General features: G+C 40.3%; 1 protein-coding gene across 5 annotated transcripts; it reads left to right on the plus strand.

The window, feature by feature from the left end:
• The first annotated feature begins 5,186 nt into the window (after window positions 1-5,186).
• On the plus strand, window positions 5,187-16,420 carry LOC137306162 (myelin-associated glycoprotein-like). Of its 5 annotated transcripts, none has more exons than XM_067975222.1 (9): window positions 5,187-5,399; window positions 5,540-5,623; window positions 6,210-6,590; window positions 7,912-8,223; window positions 8,788-9,045; window positions 9,736-10,029; window positions 10,878-10,971; window positions 12,477-12,573; window positions 15,870-16,420. In XM_067975222.1, the coding sequence occupies exons 2-9, from the start codon at window positions 5,581-5,583 to the stop codon at window positions 16,035-16,037; spliced, it is 1,647 nt and encodes a 548-aa protein (XP_067831323.1). In that variant the 5' UTR covers window positions 5,187-5,399; window positions 5,540-5,580; the 3' UTR covers window positions 16,038-16,420. The 5 variants fall into 5 exon arrangements, 4 of the variants coding, with proteins under 4 accessions (XP_067831323.1, XP_067831322.1, XP_067831324.1 ...); XM_067975221.1 differs by having other exon boundaries at window positions 5,187-5,395; XR_010958829.1 differs by having other exon boundaries at window positions 5,187-5,623; window positions 12,413-12,573; window positions 15,870-15,913.
• Window positions 16,421-17,734: the final 1,314 nt, after the last annotated feature.

The following is a 17,734-nucleotide window of genomic DNA, read 5'->3' on the forward strand; positions in this document are numbered from 1 at the left end:
TGGTGGAGTTTCACAAGTTGAGTAAGTAAGCGCTGTCCCGATGGATTGTTGGGAACACCTCACCTCCGCCGGAGTCCGATGGGATTCGTGAAGAATTCTAACAAATGACCGGGAAGAATAATGCAGAAACCTGATTGCTCTTTGTTGTGAAATAGCTTTTGCATGTTGACAGTGAAACCGGGAACAGTTTCCAGCCATGAAGAGTTGCGTGTTTCTCTCTCTCATGACATCGACAGACGGTAAATAATTGTTACTAATGATTTCTGCAAAAAATGGTTGATATGTTTTCGGAAGAGTGCTGGACAATTCTTTCTGCCAATGCTACGTGGCTATTGATTGTAAATTTAGTGAAACAATTTCATGGGAGTTTAGCGCATGCTTTATAGATGCTTCATTGCGTTTTAATTCCTATTCAAATGGTATTTATTGGCATTACAAATTATTTTGAATGTCTGTTTTAATCTACGTTTAATATTAGGTCAATTTATATTTAATAAGCAATCTAATGTTCAATGGATGTGTAATGTATCGTATCGTTAATATTAAATATATATTTATAACATTCTTATTGGGCATTCACTTTCTGTTTTGCGCATATGCATTCTGTGTTAATATGAAAATTGCATTTCTATATTACCGTTTCTTAAGATTGCTGTCAAGTAGGTATATCTATGGGCATTTAAATCAGGAAGAAGTCAACAGCGACGATGGTATCTCCAGAACAGATCAAATAGCAGCGATCAACAGTGCCATATGCAGACCATCAAAGGTCGAGGCGACTGGGGCTGGATTAATTGTTTCAGTATGTTGGTTAGTGATATAAAAACAGAAAAGGCTTGAAACACTCAGCCGGCCAGGCAGCATCTGTGGAGAGAGAAACAGAGTTAACCTTTCATCAGAACAGTTAGTGTTTAATGCGTCGACTTAAGTGCTCAATATTCTCATTATAAAGATTACATATTAGAGTTCTCATGGATTATAAATCGCCAATCACATTAGGCCCATTTGTTTATTCAATCGATCAAAAACAGCGTTTATCAAATAAGGCACTAACTACTTTCGGGGAGCAAAAGCTCTTGAGGTTGTCTGTCGAGGCAATAGTGCAAGGAGATTTCCTTTGCTTAGTTTCCGCACTGGAAATAAACGAAACAGAGGCAATATTCATTATGTATTTGGAACGCATTTACAGGGTGTTTCCACAGGAATATATACACCTTCGTGATTGTATAAAAACACATATTCTGCAACTCACTCAGCAGAAACATACGAATCCTGAGCCAATAATAACAGCACATCTGCTCACATTCCATTCCCTGGTCCATATTTTATTGAGTTCAGACGTGTTTTAACTCCATTCTCATTATTCCTGTTACAGAGTGACGATGAACTTACAGTCAGAAACTGGAGAATTTATAATGGAGAACAGGGAAATGGCAGAGCAATTAAACAAATACTTTGGTTCTGTCGTCACGGAAGAGGACACAAATAACTTTCCAGAAATGCTAGGGAACCAAAGGACGAGTGAGAAGCAGGAATTAAAGGAAATTAGTATTCGTAAAAAAAATAGTGCTGGAAAAATTAATGGGACTGAAAGCCCATAAATCTCCACGACCTTATAATCTGCATCCCAGAGTACTCAAAGAGGTAGCCATGGAAATAGAGGATGCATTAGTTGTCATATTCCAAAATTCTATAGATTATGGAATAGTTCCTGCAGATTGGAGGGTGGCAATTTTTAACCCCACTATTTAAAAAAGGAGGGAGAGAGAAAATAGGGAACTACAGACCGGTTAGCCTAACATCAGTAGTCGGGAAAATGCTGGAGTCTTTTTTAAGGGACGTGATAGCAGGACACTCAGAAAATATCAACGGGATTAGACAAAGTCAACATGGATTTATGAAAGGGAAATCATGTTTGACAAACCTACTGGAGTTTTTTGAGGATATAATTGGTAGAACAGATAAGGGACATAAGGGAGAGGTTTATTTGGATTTTCAGAAGGCCTTTGATTAGGTCCCACATCAGAGGTTATTGTGCAAAATTAAAGCACATGGGATTGGTGGTAATATGCTGGCATGGATTGAAAATTAGTTAACGACCGGAAACAGAGAGAAGGAATAAATGGGTCTTTTTTCGGGGTGGCAGGCAGTGACTAGTGGGGTCCTGCAGGGATCAGTGATTTGGCCCCAGCCAGTCACAATATATATCAATGATTTGGATGAGGGAACCAAATGTAATATTTCCAAGTTTGCTGACGACAAAAAACCAGGTGGGATCGTGAGTTGTGAGGAAGATGCAAAGAGGCTTCGAGGCGATTTCGTCAAGTTGAGTGAGTGGGCAAATACATGGCAGATGCAGTATAATGTGGATAAATGTGAAGTTATCCACTTCGGAAGGAAAAACAGAAAGGCAGAGTATTATTTAAATGGTGATAGATTGGGGAATGTTGATATACAAAGGGATCTGGGCGTCCTTGTACATCAGTCACTGAAAGCAAACATGCAGGTGCAGCAAGCAGTTAGGAAGGCAAATGGTATGTTGGCCTTCATTGCAAGAGCATTTGAGTATAGGAGCAAGGATGTCTTACTGCAGTTATACGCGGCCTTGGTGAGACCACACCTGTCGTATTGTGTGCAGTTTTGGTCTCCTTACCTAAGAAAGGATACAGTTGCCATAGAGGGAGTGCAGCGAAAGTTTACCAGACTGATGCATGAGATGGCAGGGCTGTCATATGAGGAGAGATTGGGTTGACTTGGCCTGTATCCACTCGAGTTTGGAAGAATGAGAGGGGATCTCATTGGAACATACACAATTCTGACAAGGCTGGACAGACTGGATGCAGGGAGGATGTTTCCCCTGGCTGGGGAGTCCAGAACGATGGGTCACAGTCTCATGATACTGGGTCGGACATTTCGGACTGAGATGAGGAGAAATAGTCTTCACTCAGAGGGTGTGATGAACCTGTGGAATTCTCTACCACAGAAGGTGGTGGAGGCAATTCACTGAATATATTTAAGATGGAGCTCGATAGATTTCTAGAAACAAAAGGCATCAAGGGGTATGGGGAGAGAGCGGGAATATGGCATTGAGATAAAAGATCAGCCATGATCATATTGATTGGCGGAGCAGGCTCGAAGTGCCGAATGGCCTACTCCTGCTCCTATTTGCTATGTTTCTATGTTTCTATGATATACAGAAGTGGAACTGCAGTTTATTCTCACCACCAAAACCAGTTGAGACTGAAGGATTCGGTAGACAACTGAAAGTTTATCAACTCTAGGAAAGGTGAATGATATATCCACTACGAGGAAACGTGATCATGAAGCAATCAAATTGGGATGTTTTGATACAACTCCGCCTCCTTCGAATGTTACAAAGATGCCTTTGAGAATGGACATGTTCAGAGAGTGTTTGGTATCTTCACTTCTCTTAGCTGGAAGATTTAATTATAATAAAGCCCATAGGATCCAATGGAAAGTGGGAAGTTGTATCCAAAATTGGCAGGATGCAAAGGTTAATGTTCGACTGGTGTTTTTGTAACTGGAAGGCTGTTCTCAGTGGGATTCCACAGGATTCAGTACTGGGTCTCTGGCTTCATGTGGTATATATCAATGATTTAGACTTAAATGTAGGGGGGCATGATTAAGAAGTTTGCAGATGATACCAAAAATGGCCGTGTTTTTGATAGTGAGGAAAATAGATGCAGACTGCAGGAAGATATCAACAGACTGGTCAGGTGGGCAGAAAAGTGACAAATGGAATTCAATCGGGAGAAGTGTGAGGTAATGCATTTGGGGAGGGCAAATATGGCAAGGGAATACACAATAAATGGGAGGATACTGAGAAGTGTAGAAGAACAGAGGGACCACGGAGTGCATATCCACAGATCCCTGAAGGTAGCAGGACAGGCAGATAAGGTGGTTAAGAAGGCATATGGGATACTTTCCTTTATTAGGCGAGGCATAGAATATAAGAACAGGGAGGTAATGCTAGGGTTGTTTCATTTGGAGCAGAGGGGAGATTTAATTGAAGATCATAAAATTGTGAGGGGCCTAGAGGGACTGGATAGGAAGGATATATTTCCCTCAACAGAGTCGTCAATAACCAAGGGCATAGATTTAAAGTAATTTGTGAAGGATTACAGGGTAATTAAGGAGACATTGTTTCATCCAGAGGGTGGTGGGGGTCTGGAACTCACTGCCAGAAATGATGTTAGAGGCTGTTTATCGCATTTGAAAAGTAGTTGGATGAACACTCGAAGTGCAGTAACCTACAGGGCTACGGACCAAGAGCTGGAAAGTGGGATTTGGCTGGATAGCTCTTATACGGTCGGCGCAGACACGGTGGGCCGATTGGGCTCCTTCTGTGCCGTCAATTTCATTGATTCTATGATTTCTATGATGAAGGGTTTGCAATTTGCTCTCGCCAGTGTTGCACTACCGACCAACAGCAAGATCAACCGGTGTCGAATATTCACTTTAACTGATTGGAAACCGGGCGTGAGAGCCCAGCCCACCTTTATCCATCCCGCTGGATTTTCGTATCTTTTAATTTCAATAAATGAATAAATTGACCACTGACGACGGCAAATTTGTTCGTTAAGATCCGGGCCTCCAATCCTCGATTGCAAGAAATAGTTCGGGTCAATCCCCCCCGTCAAGTTCATCCACATATTCCCAGTTGAAGTTGGCGAGGAATTGTTGAGAAGTACCATATAACCAGGAATTTAACACACTGATCAGTTTGGCAGGACCTGTTGTTTCTATCAATCGTATCTATGTATTTTCTAACTGCATTTGCGTTTACAACACAAACCTGAAATCAATTTTACAGTTCCGAGAATTCATACCGAAATTTGAAAAAAAAACACTGCAGCAATTGGGGTAGAATTTTGGTTAATTTTAGCAAATTTAGAGAGCTTGCGTGTGAACAGAAAGTGGAAAATCAATGAGAAGAAAGGTTGTTTACCACAGCGTCAATCGATTTACTGAAAACAGCTCCTATCTCTGACGTCACAGATACAGATTGGGGCACGAACTGAAGCAGGCGAGGAAACCACACGACTGCAGATTGCAGCAAAATAACGAACAACGGTTACACGTCACCAACATTCACCTCGTACTGGCTGTAAAAATGCTAATTGTTTGTGAACATTGAGTCAGATGCGTTTGCAAGCGGGGCAGAGTACTCTTGTTACAGATTCCAATATATGATGTTCATAATTAACTGTACATTTGCTGTATGTGTGTTTGAGAGGAAGAGAGATACGCTCGTTCTGTTTTAAGTATTCTTTAGCAACTATTAGATATACCAAAGCAACACCTTCATTCACTGTCGGCCACGTACAGCACATGGCTAAGATCTGCCAGCAGCCCACCTCACCAACGAAGCTGAGTGAGTATGTATGCACTGTTTGTACAGATCGGTTGATACCGAATACTTGACCTCCCCGATAGTCTGATGATGATTAGCAATGGAATCCAATATGTGACTGGCAAGAATAATGCAGAATCGTGATTAGTTTTTGTTGTGAAATAGGTTCTTCATTCTGACAGTGAAGTCGGGAACAGGTTTCAGCTATGAGGAGTTGCGTATTTCTTTCTCTCATGACATTGACAGAAGGTAATTTTCTTCAAATTTTGCTAATTGCTACAAAAGGTGATTTAGCTCTTGTGGGGAGAGAATAGAACACTCCTTATAGAAATGATTTTCGGTTATTGATTTTAAAACAAGTGAAATTGGAATTTCATGACTGTTTGACGCGTTATTTATCGGTGTTTAACTACTATTCAAAAGTCTTTAAATATTGGGCATTCCAAATTATATTTAACGAGTATTTTAATTCATATTTAATGAGTAATTCAAAGGAGAATCAATGGGTGTTGAATGCATATCTAAGTCAATTTTAAGGAAATTCACTTTCATTTTAATGAATATGTATTCTGTTTCTGATGCGTACTATATATGTATATTATTGGTACATAAACGCCCTATGAAATAAGCGCTAATATGAGTATTTCAATAGCTCATTTGATTGATATTTAATTAGTATTTTACGTTATTAGGAAAAGGCTTTAAATGATATTTAAATTGCTACTTTGATGGGGGATTACTTGTGAATTTATAAATAATTTAATAAATCTTTACGATATTTCAATTGACTTTGAATGAATACCTAAAGTGGGTCAAATGTTTATTTTTCTCTCAGTTGTTTGTAATATTCAATGGTCTGTGGTGATTCCAAAAAGAGTTTCGGCAGTGTTGGATTCGTGTGCACTGATCCCGTGTACGTTTGGTCAACCAGTCCATAACGCCAGGCCAAAGGGGAGGTGGATAAAGACGGGCTCTGGTCATTGTAACCCCGGGGATTCAGTTGTCTACAGTTCGAGAGATCCACACGGGCAGCGTTATAATTATGATGATAGAACTGAGCTCAGGGGCGACCTTGCGAAAAGTCAATGCTCCATATTGATCAACAACACCAGAAAGAGTGATGAGGGTACTTACTGCTTCATCGTGGAAATCCCCGGGGGCTTGCAAAGTAGTACATATAGCACTGGTGGTTCTCAAGCCCTTCTTTCAATTTCTGGTGAGTTTTTCTTTCCTTATATTTTTGTTCAGTGAGAAGCAACCTATGTGCAAACTGGACCCATTTTGTGGTGTGCCCGGCCGAAATCAAAGGGAGGTAGGGATGAGAGACACAGTGGTTCATATCCTAAACACAGAAATGTACAGAAATTACAGCAGTGAACCAGGCCGTTCGGCCCAACCAATCCCTGTTGCTCTTTAACTTCACTTGAGCAACACTCCTAATTCCATGTTCCTGGCCTGTTCCCAACTCCTTTTATTCCCATTTCACTTCAACCATCTTTTCTTTAAATTTCAAATGAGGGTAGATTTTCAGCTTGTTCACTGAACGTAAAACTGGATTTTTTTTGTCGTCCCCGTAAGAAGGAAATCAACAGATCTTCATGACCATTGAAATAAAAGGAAATGAAAATCTGGCGGTTGCTGCAATGGACGCCTGGTCTGGAACGCCAGTTTCCATTCGGGCGCCCAACTTGAAAATCTATCCCAGTTTGTTTCTATTCTCCTGTCCCTTTGCTTCATAAGTTTAAATACCTCTATCAAAGATTTATTGACATTGAATTGTATCTGCCTCTTATTTCAACATTCTCCATTATTCCCTTGCAACTCCGTTTAGTTCTTGGAGTTACTTACTGTGTTGAACGTTCAACTTTGGCCTGAGTGTTAAAATGCCGGCATCGGATGACCCTCTAATTAAACACCCATATTCCTTTCCGTGGAATCCAATGGAAAATAACATCGGGTGGAATGTGTTATCCGCGGAGAATCCGATTCTACCCCTTATTCTTCATTTTCAAACATTAAAGTTACATCCTGGATCTGCTATCAATTAACCTCACGAAATTTGGACATCACTCCCTCTATCGCTAAAACCAAATTATCGATGGTCTGTCCATTTCTTGAGCGTCATCTTTCTCGTTTAAGTTCATTTGCAACAGAATCTGCGTTCCCTCTGACCTGCATTAGTCACCATCAGAATTGTTGGTTATATTTAAAGATCTAACGTTGATTTTGCGTTTAGCTGCAAGGCTGTTTCATTGGACTTTCGGTTTCCGATCCATAGTATGAATAACATGGGCGATTCAACGACAGGTGGTTAATTAAGTGAGGCCATATATTGCCGGCTGAGGCATTAAACTACCTTATAAGTTCAAGGAGTAATTCAGGATAGCGAACTTACCAGCAACACATAACAGAAAAAGCAGAAGAAAATGTGATTTTTAAATTCTTTGTCAGATTTAGTTGGAAGTGCTGCTTCAGGCCACTCGCTCGTTTTAAGATTGAAATGATCGTCATACGCCCGTTTGCTCCTTTCCTTGCAGACAGGCCAGAAATTTCAGTTGATGGGGAATTGACTTCTGGAAAAATAGCTCGACTGACCTGTTCGATCATCCACAGCTGCCCATATGACAAACTGCAACTGAGGTGGATTGATTACAATGGGTCCCTTCCTCTTCCATGGGATACTGAAGATGGGGAAGAAATTGTCAATGAACCCTCCGGTTCTTGGAGAGTATCATCGGTGCTCATCTTCACTCCATCATCTGCTCATGACGGGAAAAAACTAGGATGCACAATTGTACTTAATGGGTCGCCAAGTTATTCTCCACAAACTCGTACCTTGGAGATTAAATGTAAGTCTCTGCTCTGAAGTAAATAGACGGAACCTGTGGTCCAACGGGTTGAAAAGCTGTCCTTCCACCGATAGCAATTTATTAAAGGTTTAGGACCGCATCAAAAAAATACACCGAGAAACCTCCGTCTATGCCGTGAGAGCTCAAGTCGATAATCAATTAATCTAAATGGCACTCAGCCAATCCTTTAGAGTGAGAATATTTTTTTGGAAGATTAGTCTTGTTAATTCTTATCCTAATCTGATCTTGTGAGTTTAGTCGGTCATAAAGGGATACAAAAAAGGCTATGGCGAGTCAGGGTCTGTAGCTGGTCTCTGCTTTGATCCCAGAGCTCAGCTATGGTTGGGCCTAAGAATTTGGCCAGAATGGGTTCCCAGTGTCAGCGTACTAAGGTGCCACCAAGGAGACAAAAGAAGAGACAGAACATTTTCCAAGAAAATCATTTTTAGTGTAAGATTTAAACTTCACGAGATTCAGACACGATCTCTTACCCAGTATAGTGATTTTATTAGGGAGTAATCATGCTTACTCAATATTCACGTTTTGCAATACTGCTTGTTTCAGATGGACTGGAAAATCCAACCGTCAATTCCTCTATAGTAGCGGTGGATGGCAGCTCATTATTATTGTACTGCACGGCATGGGGAAAACCAGCGGTCAGTTTAAGATGGGTGAAAAATGGAGAAGAGATCAGCACATCTTCCACCAGTGAACTAACAAAGACATTCCAAAATATTAATTCTGAAGATGATGGTGAATATTGGTGTGTGGCTAAAAATAGCCTAGGCACCGCGAACAGCTCCACACGGATTTCTGTAGAATGTAAGCGTGCATGCATTTGTCATTTAGATAGCAGTGTTTCAATTCAGGAACCGTCGACTAGAACCTAAGTTACTCTTTCCTGCTTGAGGTGAAAGCGTCAATGTGAAATGAGCTTGGGATAGTTACACCCATTCCTCACTTTAATGAGCAGAAATTTGCGAAAACATAACTAATAAAACGGTGCTAACCCAAGATCTGTCACGTGTATTAATGTTGAGTTAAAAATGTAATATTCAGAAACACGGTCCTTTGAATTGTCGCCCTGTTAGCTGAACATCAATAGAACGAACGCATCACAAAGCAAGGTGTCAGAAAAAATATACCTGGTGAAGAATTTGAAATTAATTGACCCTTTAGAACACTGACAGGTGAGACGCGTTGGTGGGTATGTTGTACAGAATTACCAGTCTGAGATTGCTCCCTCTGAGGAATCCCCCACAACATCTGTCAGGAGTAGTATGTATGGACTGAACATTCATTGGATCCAAAATGAAGTTGTAATAAAGTGCAAACTTGTTTTCAGTGAAAACATAATAAGCGACAAACCTGGTGTGGCATCGGCTGCTTCTTATTGAAATACAATCTGCCAGAACCTGTATGGTTAGTTTAATAACTGAAATAATTGTATTCAGACAGTGCAACTGTTTGACATAATTATTTCACACTGAAGTCTCTGTTTTTTTTCTGTAGATAAACCCACAATAGTATCAGGCCCGACCTGCACCAGCTCTGAGAACTGGACTGATTGTAACTGTAGTGTCAGAGCCAATCCACCAGCAAACATTACATGGGGCCTCAATGGGAGAATCATCACTGGGAACAGATCAGATGTGAAAGTCAACTCTTGGTCGATGAAGAGTTATCTGGTGCAGAGCTCACTGACACTGACTCACCCAACTGGAACTGGAACTGGAATTCAAATCTCATGCGTTGCCGCAAACGTGCACGGTGATTGTGTCAGTAAATACCAGCCCCCTTCTGAGGGTAAATGTTCAATCTATCTGTCATTTGATTGCTGTAAAGGAGTTGGTGCATCACTGGCCAGTCGCTCACTGAAGGCTTTCAGCGTCAGCAAACACCAGCTCCATTCGGCAGCTTAATATTGAGTCCATGTCAAATTACGTAACGAGGTCTTTTCAGCAGTGGCCAATCACCAATTGAAGGCTAAGGTCGGCATTATCCATTTTAAAATTCAGTCTTCTGAAATTTGCCGCGTTTAAATTTGGCAAGATTAGGTGAAGCTTTCTGTACAGTACAAATAGTCGGTGATCTTGAAAAAACAACTTCTTCTGAATTAAGATCAAACCTTTGTAAATTACGGTTTCCTCTCACCATCGGATATCAAACTGCAACGTACCCTTTTGTGTATACAAGCTCATTTCAATCTTGTTCAGACTCATCTGCGCATAGAAGGCCAGTATTTCATAATCTATGAGAAATTGAATCATCTGCATAGATTATTGCTCTTTCAGCTGCATCTCGTGATGTTGGCTGAATTATATTCTGATTAAATTATGCCCATTGTTTCTTCCGAGTGTGGGACATACTGAAGGATTTGTCAAGTGCACTCATTTTTTCAAATGTGATTTGTACGCTACAGATACGAAATCAATCTTAAATTATTGATTACATACTTATACCAGGACGCCACGCAGGAACAAATTGTTTCTACGCAAGGATCCGCAGGATGGGCCGAATATAATCCCTGATTTTCCATTAACTGTATGATCCGAACATGATGGAAGCTTTCATCCTCATACTCATGAATGTTTTTCCAGGATTGGTGTTTTAATCCCAATATAATAATGTATATCCATTTTCCAACATTTTAGAAATATTCTCCTGGACAAATATCTTCATAATAGGAGGAGGAGCCGCTGGCCTTGTTATTCTAATTGCAGTCGTGGTCACGGTGAGGAGACAAAGGTATGAGTGTTTCTTAATTGCATAAACTGGAGGTTTATTCAGACAAGTATAAAGTGGACCTTGCATCAGAAAGACTATGTAACAGAAACTCGTTTAATAACCACCCACTAAGAACAGTGAGTCTGAATTGGAGCAGTGTGGGGAGGGGCAATCTTCCCCTGAACAGTATCTCATCTCCCAGCACCAACCACAGAGTAATATTAGTGGATGCTTGAATCCGGCTCCGTGTACATTCATCCTGTTACATTATTGGAGCTTTGTTTCCTTATGTTTAACTTGGTAATTTTTGGACTTCAGTCTCTCGTTCTGCTCGCGTGGCTGATCCCTCGAGCACTATATCGCAGGGAGTGCTTTAACCTCCCCTGAAATCTGGGTAAAGTTTGTCGCATGCTCAAGGAGTGGACATCGAATCGCGGTCTGTTTGTTTCAGCCGCTACGGTTATTGGGCACTCCCGCGCGAGCCTCCTCGTCATGGGAACGTCTCAGAATAACTTTGTACTCGAATTTTACTTAGGTTTTACTGATGAAGCAAAAATACATTACTTGTATATTATACTATTTGTTTGAAATTGTATAATTACACCAGTTGTTAAGTTTGTTTGGCTCCAGGAGTGGAAAATTAAATTTAAATTAGGGTGTAATTGATGTACAAAAGTATGATATCAGAAATTCATTATGTAGCGGTACTCATCTTATCCTTACCAATTAATTAAACTATTTGGCCTGGCTAGTTTTCGTTGAAAGCCCCAGAAAAACTCACTGCTTTAAAATGGACAGATTGATATTTACCTTCAGAAAGGTTACCGGCTCCAATATTCAAATAAGAATCTATTCGGTTCACCATGAGTTGCCAATCAAAGTTATCCTTCAATAAATCACACAGAATGTTTATATGTGAAGTGAATGACGGGGTTTCTCCCATAGGCGGCTCCTGACAACAGCCAATAATTGGGAAACAGTCCTTACGGAATGAGATTTTTTGAATTGTGCAATTTCTTATTCGTTCGTTGATCATGGCATAATGGCAGAAGCCAATTCCATGCGAAATAATGTAAAAGTGCTCCTTTCAGAGGCACAGAAGAAGGATTTGAGTACGATTAATGAGGAATATTGATTCCTCATGTCAAACTCCAATGGCTTGAAGTCATCCACGTGATAATAGCGAGGAATGTGTTTCCACGTTGGAACTCTTCCATCTGCTATTTAATAAGGCGTTGCATTTTTAACATGCCCCCTCTGTCCTTTATTTAGCACAATCAAATTTCACCCAGTGCAAATAGCACTAAGCCATTGTCGAGCTTCATCGACAAAGAAAACGTTCTCTTTAGAAATGTGGTCACGTGGGAATTGAAAATAAATGTTATGAGGCCTAATATGTGCTAATTAGGAAACGTAAAGGAGACAAATCTTTCCTGAACTACTGACTTCCTTCATCGTACAGGTACAGCATAAATTACGTAAACTTACTTCGGTTAATTATGCAAAGTGCATCATTTATATTTGAGATTATTCAGGAAGAAACTTGGTGAAGCTGCGTATGTTTCAGAAACGGAAGATGATTCTGTGATTTACGCTGTGGTACAGAAAACACTAAACGCTGAGGTAAGTGAAGCCACGCTGGAGTTACATTTGTAGGATATTTATTTAGCTGTCAACGAGCAAGTGACACAAAGCAAGCAAAATCCAACAGATAAATGGAAGTTTCAGAAACTTGGTGGCCGTTGTTTTTGAGCTAATAGTAGCCTCCTCATGCCGCTAAGAGTGAAGCATTTCTACAGACTCTAAATGTAGTGACCTAATAAATGGAATTAGGGAACTATTCTCGCATTGGCGTTCCCGATCAAATCAAACTCTTTGTAAAAGAATGAGTTTCCTATGTGATTACACACAGAGACCAGAACAGATAATGCCCCCTCCACTCTAACATTAGGATTCATGTGATAAATGTTCAACATTGAGAAAGATATATGTAAGACCAAAGTAATTGGTTGGATAAAAGATAATTTTGCGGGGATGAGAATGGAACAAGGGAAGGTAAGGTGGGAAAAAATGACAGACAAAGAAATAGAACAGCAGTGCGAAATATTTAAAATGGTGATCAATAGAGATCAGGAGAAATATATTCCTCCAAAAAACAAGATCAAACGAGCCAATAATCAAATACAATGGATGAATAAAGAGATAAGGATATAATTGAAATGAAAAACGTCATGTTCCAAGTACATACACAATAAACGAGAGGATGACAAAAGGGAAAACGAAGAGGGTAGGGAGGATACGTGTTAAAGAATGTAATTAGGGGAGCAAATAGGAACTACGAAATCAAATTAACAAGCAATATAAAAAGAAATAGTAAAGTATTCTCCAGACACATAAATAACAAATGAAGAATCAGGATAGGTATAGTGCCAATAATGGATGCACAAGATAATATATGTAATGACAGTGGAATGGCAGAATATTAAGTAGTTTTTATCAGGGGGACTAAGAAGAAGGATATGACTTTAGGAGAGGAGAACAAAACAGGTATAAAGGCAATTAAGATAGAAAGGCGGGAGATAATTGATAAATTGATCAAACTTAGAGAGAATCAGACTCCTCGTCCGGACAGATTGCATCCGTGTATAATAAAATATTTTAGGTAGAAGAAAGCAGAGGCACTATTATATGTATAAAACAATTCATTAGTGATGGAATAGTGTCAGAGGACTGGCGGGCAGCTAATGCTTTTCCTGCATTTAAAAAGGGGGATAGAACAAGGCCATGGAACTAATGGCCAGTTAGCTTAACGTCGGTGGGAGGACAGATAATGGAAACTTTACGCAAAATTTAATCGAAAATCATCGAGAAAACAACAATATAATAAAGAATAGTCAGCACGGATTTCAGAAGGGAAAATCATGCTTGACCGACCTTACTGAATTTTTTGATTAAGTAACAGAAAGAGTAGAGAAGGTCATGTAGTAGATGTAATATATTTGAATTTTCAAAAGGTCTTCGATAATGTACCCACTGTAGACTAATGACCAAGATCAGAGCGTGTGAAGTCAGAGGACAGGTGGTAGAATGATTAGCAAGTTGGCTACAAAACAGAAAACAGAGGGTAGGGATTAAGGGTAGCTATTCAAAGTGGCAAACGTTGGGAAATGATGATCCACAAGCATCGGGACTGGGATCACTGTTGTTCCCAATTTGCATCAACGATTTGGACTCGGGAATCGGAAGCATAATTTGAAAATTTGCAGATGACAAGAAATTACGGGTTACAGTTAACACAAGGGAGGAATGTGTTAAATCACAAGAATGCATTAATAAACGTCCAGAATGCACGCCTAATTGGCAAACGAATTTCAAAATAGATAAGTGTGAGCTGGTGCGTTTTGTTACGAAGAATAAGGAGGCCAAATATTGCTAAGATAGTAAGAGTGTGGATGGGGCAAAGGAATATGGGGGTACAGATACACGAATCAGTAAATGTAGCGCTGTAGGTTTATAAGGCCATAAAAACGGCACACCAAGCACTGGGGTTCACTTTCAGAGGTACAGAATTGAAAAGCAGATAAGTTATATTAAGCTTGTATCGAACCTTGGCTGGATGACACTTCGAGTACTGTGCATAGTTCTGGTCTCCATATCACAAAAAGGAGGTAGAGGCACTGGGGAAGGTGCAAGAAAGGACTGACAAGGATGATACCAGAACTGAGAGGATATATTTATCAGGAAAGTCTGAACAGGCTGGGCCTCATTTCTATAGAAAAGGAAAGGTCGAGTGTTGACCAGGTAAAGGTCTTCAAGATTATGAAAGGGTTTGATAGGGTAAACGTAGAGACAATGTTTCCTCTTGTGGGGGAGTCCAAAACTAGAGATCATAAAAATAAAATAGTCGCGAATAAATTCAATATGGAAATCAGGCGTAATGTCTTTACCCAAAGAGAGGTAATTCACTAGTTGCTGCATTTTTCTACAACCTGAGACGGCACTTTAATAGTTATTCATTGCATGGCAGTGCTTAGGTCTTCATAATCATAGAATCATACAGCACACATAAAGGCCATTCAGCCCATCGTGCCGGTGCCGGATCTTCGAAAAAGCTCTACAATTAGTCTCACTACCCCTGTACCTCCATCGCCACCCCACCATCTCTTGCACTTCCCCTATAGCACAGCAATATTTCTCCTTTCCAACCATATATCCAATTACCATTTGTAAGTTACAATTCAATCTGCCTCCACCACGCTTTCATACAGTGCTTTCTCGATCACAACAACTCGCTGCGTAAAAACAAATTCTCTTCAACTCCACTCTAGTTCTTTTTGTCAATTATCTTAAATGTGTGTCCTTTGGTTACCGACTCACCGACAGGAAAACAGTTTCTTCTTAGTTAAAAACCTTTCATAACTTTGAAGAAATCTATAAAGTCCACGCTTAACCTTCTCTGCTGTCAGGAGACCAATCCCAGCGTCTCTAGTCTCTACATATAAATGAAGACTCTCATCCCTGGCATAATTCGGGTACATCTCCTCTGCACCCTCTCCAAGGCTTTGACAACCTTCCAAAATGTGGTGCTCAGAACTGTACACAATACTCCTGCTGGAGCCTCACGCATGATTTGTCGAGGGTTCGCATTACTCCGCTGCATCTGCCCTGTATGCCACTGTTGATAAAGCCCAGCATCTCGCATTTTTTTTAACGTCCTTATCAGCTTGTCCTGCTATGTAATTGCAAGTTCTTTCTTACATGCATGAAGACTTCACTGATCAACTCATGGATCGGGTGCAATAGAATACTACCAGAGATGCCATAATATGATTTGCTCTGGAAAAGACAACACAGTTCCATTTACGTTCAATTCATGTCCGTAGTAACTCCATATCTAACACAAATGCCTTTCGTTACAGAACGGTGTTCGGATTACAGCCCCTGGCCTTGGCATCACGAAATCAACCAAACCAGATCAGAATGAAGGGGTTCTGTACACATCTATCAATATCTCAAACTTCCGCAAACAGGAACGACCGATCCAAAATGAGGACACCTGCGAATATGCAAAAATAAAACATTGTTAACAGGAGTTACGTTGACAGGACAAATGGTTTGGCGACCGGCAATACCTTAAAACAACTGATATAAAACAGACAACTTTGCGTTGCAATAAGGACTGTCAAAATGGACACCTTTCAGAAAATATAAGGAAATGCAACCACTGCTCTTTTTTGGAATATTCTGATTTTCAATCACAAAGTAGATATAATTTAAAACAAACATACACAATAGGAGGGAATGTAACTTCTCAACATTTTTCTGTGTTCTGTTAAAATAATTATGCTCCAAACCATTTCTAAAATTGTCATTGACTATTATTCTGCTTGAAACCATTCCCCGACAGTATGAACCCTCACCACATGGGATTAGGTTGCAAAAAAAATTGCAATAAAACACAAGGAATATATCTTTGCTTCCTGCTGCGCCTGATTTAAACAAATTTAAACATAGGCTCCGAGCAAGCGTAAATGCAGGAAACTGGATTGTAAGGCACTGCAACTTGCTGGTGGAGCAATGATTATGGGCGTAGATGATTTCTGTCGAGAGGTCCACAGATAAATGTAAAAGAAAATTGATTTGGAATTATTTGATTTATGTCCTGTTTTTGCGTGCATCTGGGTGCACATTCGTCGTGGTTCGTACTCTGCGTTGTGGTCGCAGTAGCCACGATTCGAATCCGAGTCATTGCACAGTTTCCTTTACCGCTTTTGCCCACTGCTACATAAGCCAATAGAAAGCAGCAAGAGATCAATCTTTATTACCTGAAAAAAATAATTTTGTTGATGGTGAAAGCCAGTTCACTCATTTGACATCCTTGCATCCTCTATGCTCCAAAATTCAATCCCGCCTCTTAGAATCATAGATTCATACAGCACAGAAGGAGGCCCAATTGGTCCATCGTGTCTGTGTCGGCACTTTGAAAGAGCTATCCAATTATTCCCACCCCGCTGCTCTTTCCCTATGGTCCTGCACATTTTTCCTTTTCAAGCTTTTGTCCAATTCCTCTTTTAAAGTTATTATTGAAACTGTTTTCACCACCCTTTAAGGTATTGCACTCCAGATCTTAACAACTCACTATATTAAAAACAATTATCTCCATATCCCTCTTCTATTTTTTGCCAATTCTCTTAAATCTGTGTTCTCTGGTTGCCTACCCTACTTACAGTGTAAGCATGTAAGAACATAAGAACATAAGAACATAAGAAATTGGAGCAGGAGTAGGCCAATCGGCCCCTCGAGCCTGCTCCGCCATTCAATAAGATCATGGCTGATCTGATCCCAACCACAAATCTAAAGAACACAAGAAGTCGGAGCAGGACCCGGCCACATAGCCCCTGGGCCCTCTCCGCCACCCACAGGGCATTGACCGATCCGAACTCAGCTTCATGTCCAATTTCCTGCCCGCTCCCCATAACCCCTAATTCCCTTTACTTCTAGGAAACTGTCTATTTCTGTTTTAAATTTATCTAATGATGTAGCTTCCACAGCTTCCTGGGGCAGCAAATTCCACAGACCTACCACCCTCTGAGTGAAGAAGTTTCTCCTCATCTCAGTTTTGAAAGAGCAGCCCCTTATTCTAAGATTATGCCCCCTAGTTCTAGTTTCACCCATCTTTGGGAACATCCTTACTGCATCCACCCGATCAAGACCCTTCACAATCTTATATGTTTCAATAAGATCGCCTCTCATTCTTCTGAACTCCAATGAGTAGAGTCCCAAT

This window comes from Heptranchias perlo, chromosome 42 (genome assembly GCF_035084215.1).
Source record: "Heptranchias perlo isolate sHepPer1 chromosome 42, sHepPer1.hap1, whole genome shotgun sequence".
Lineage (NCBI taxonomy): Eukaryota > Metazoa > Chordata > Chondrichthyes > Hexanchiformes > Hexanchidae > Heptranchias > Heptranchias perlo.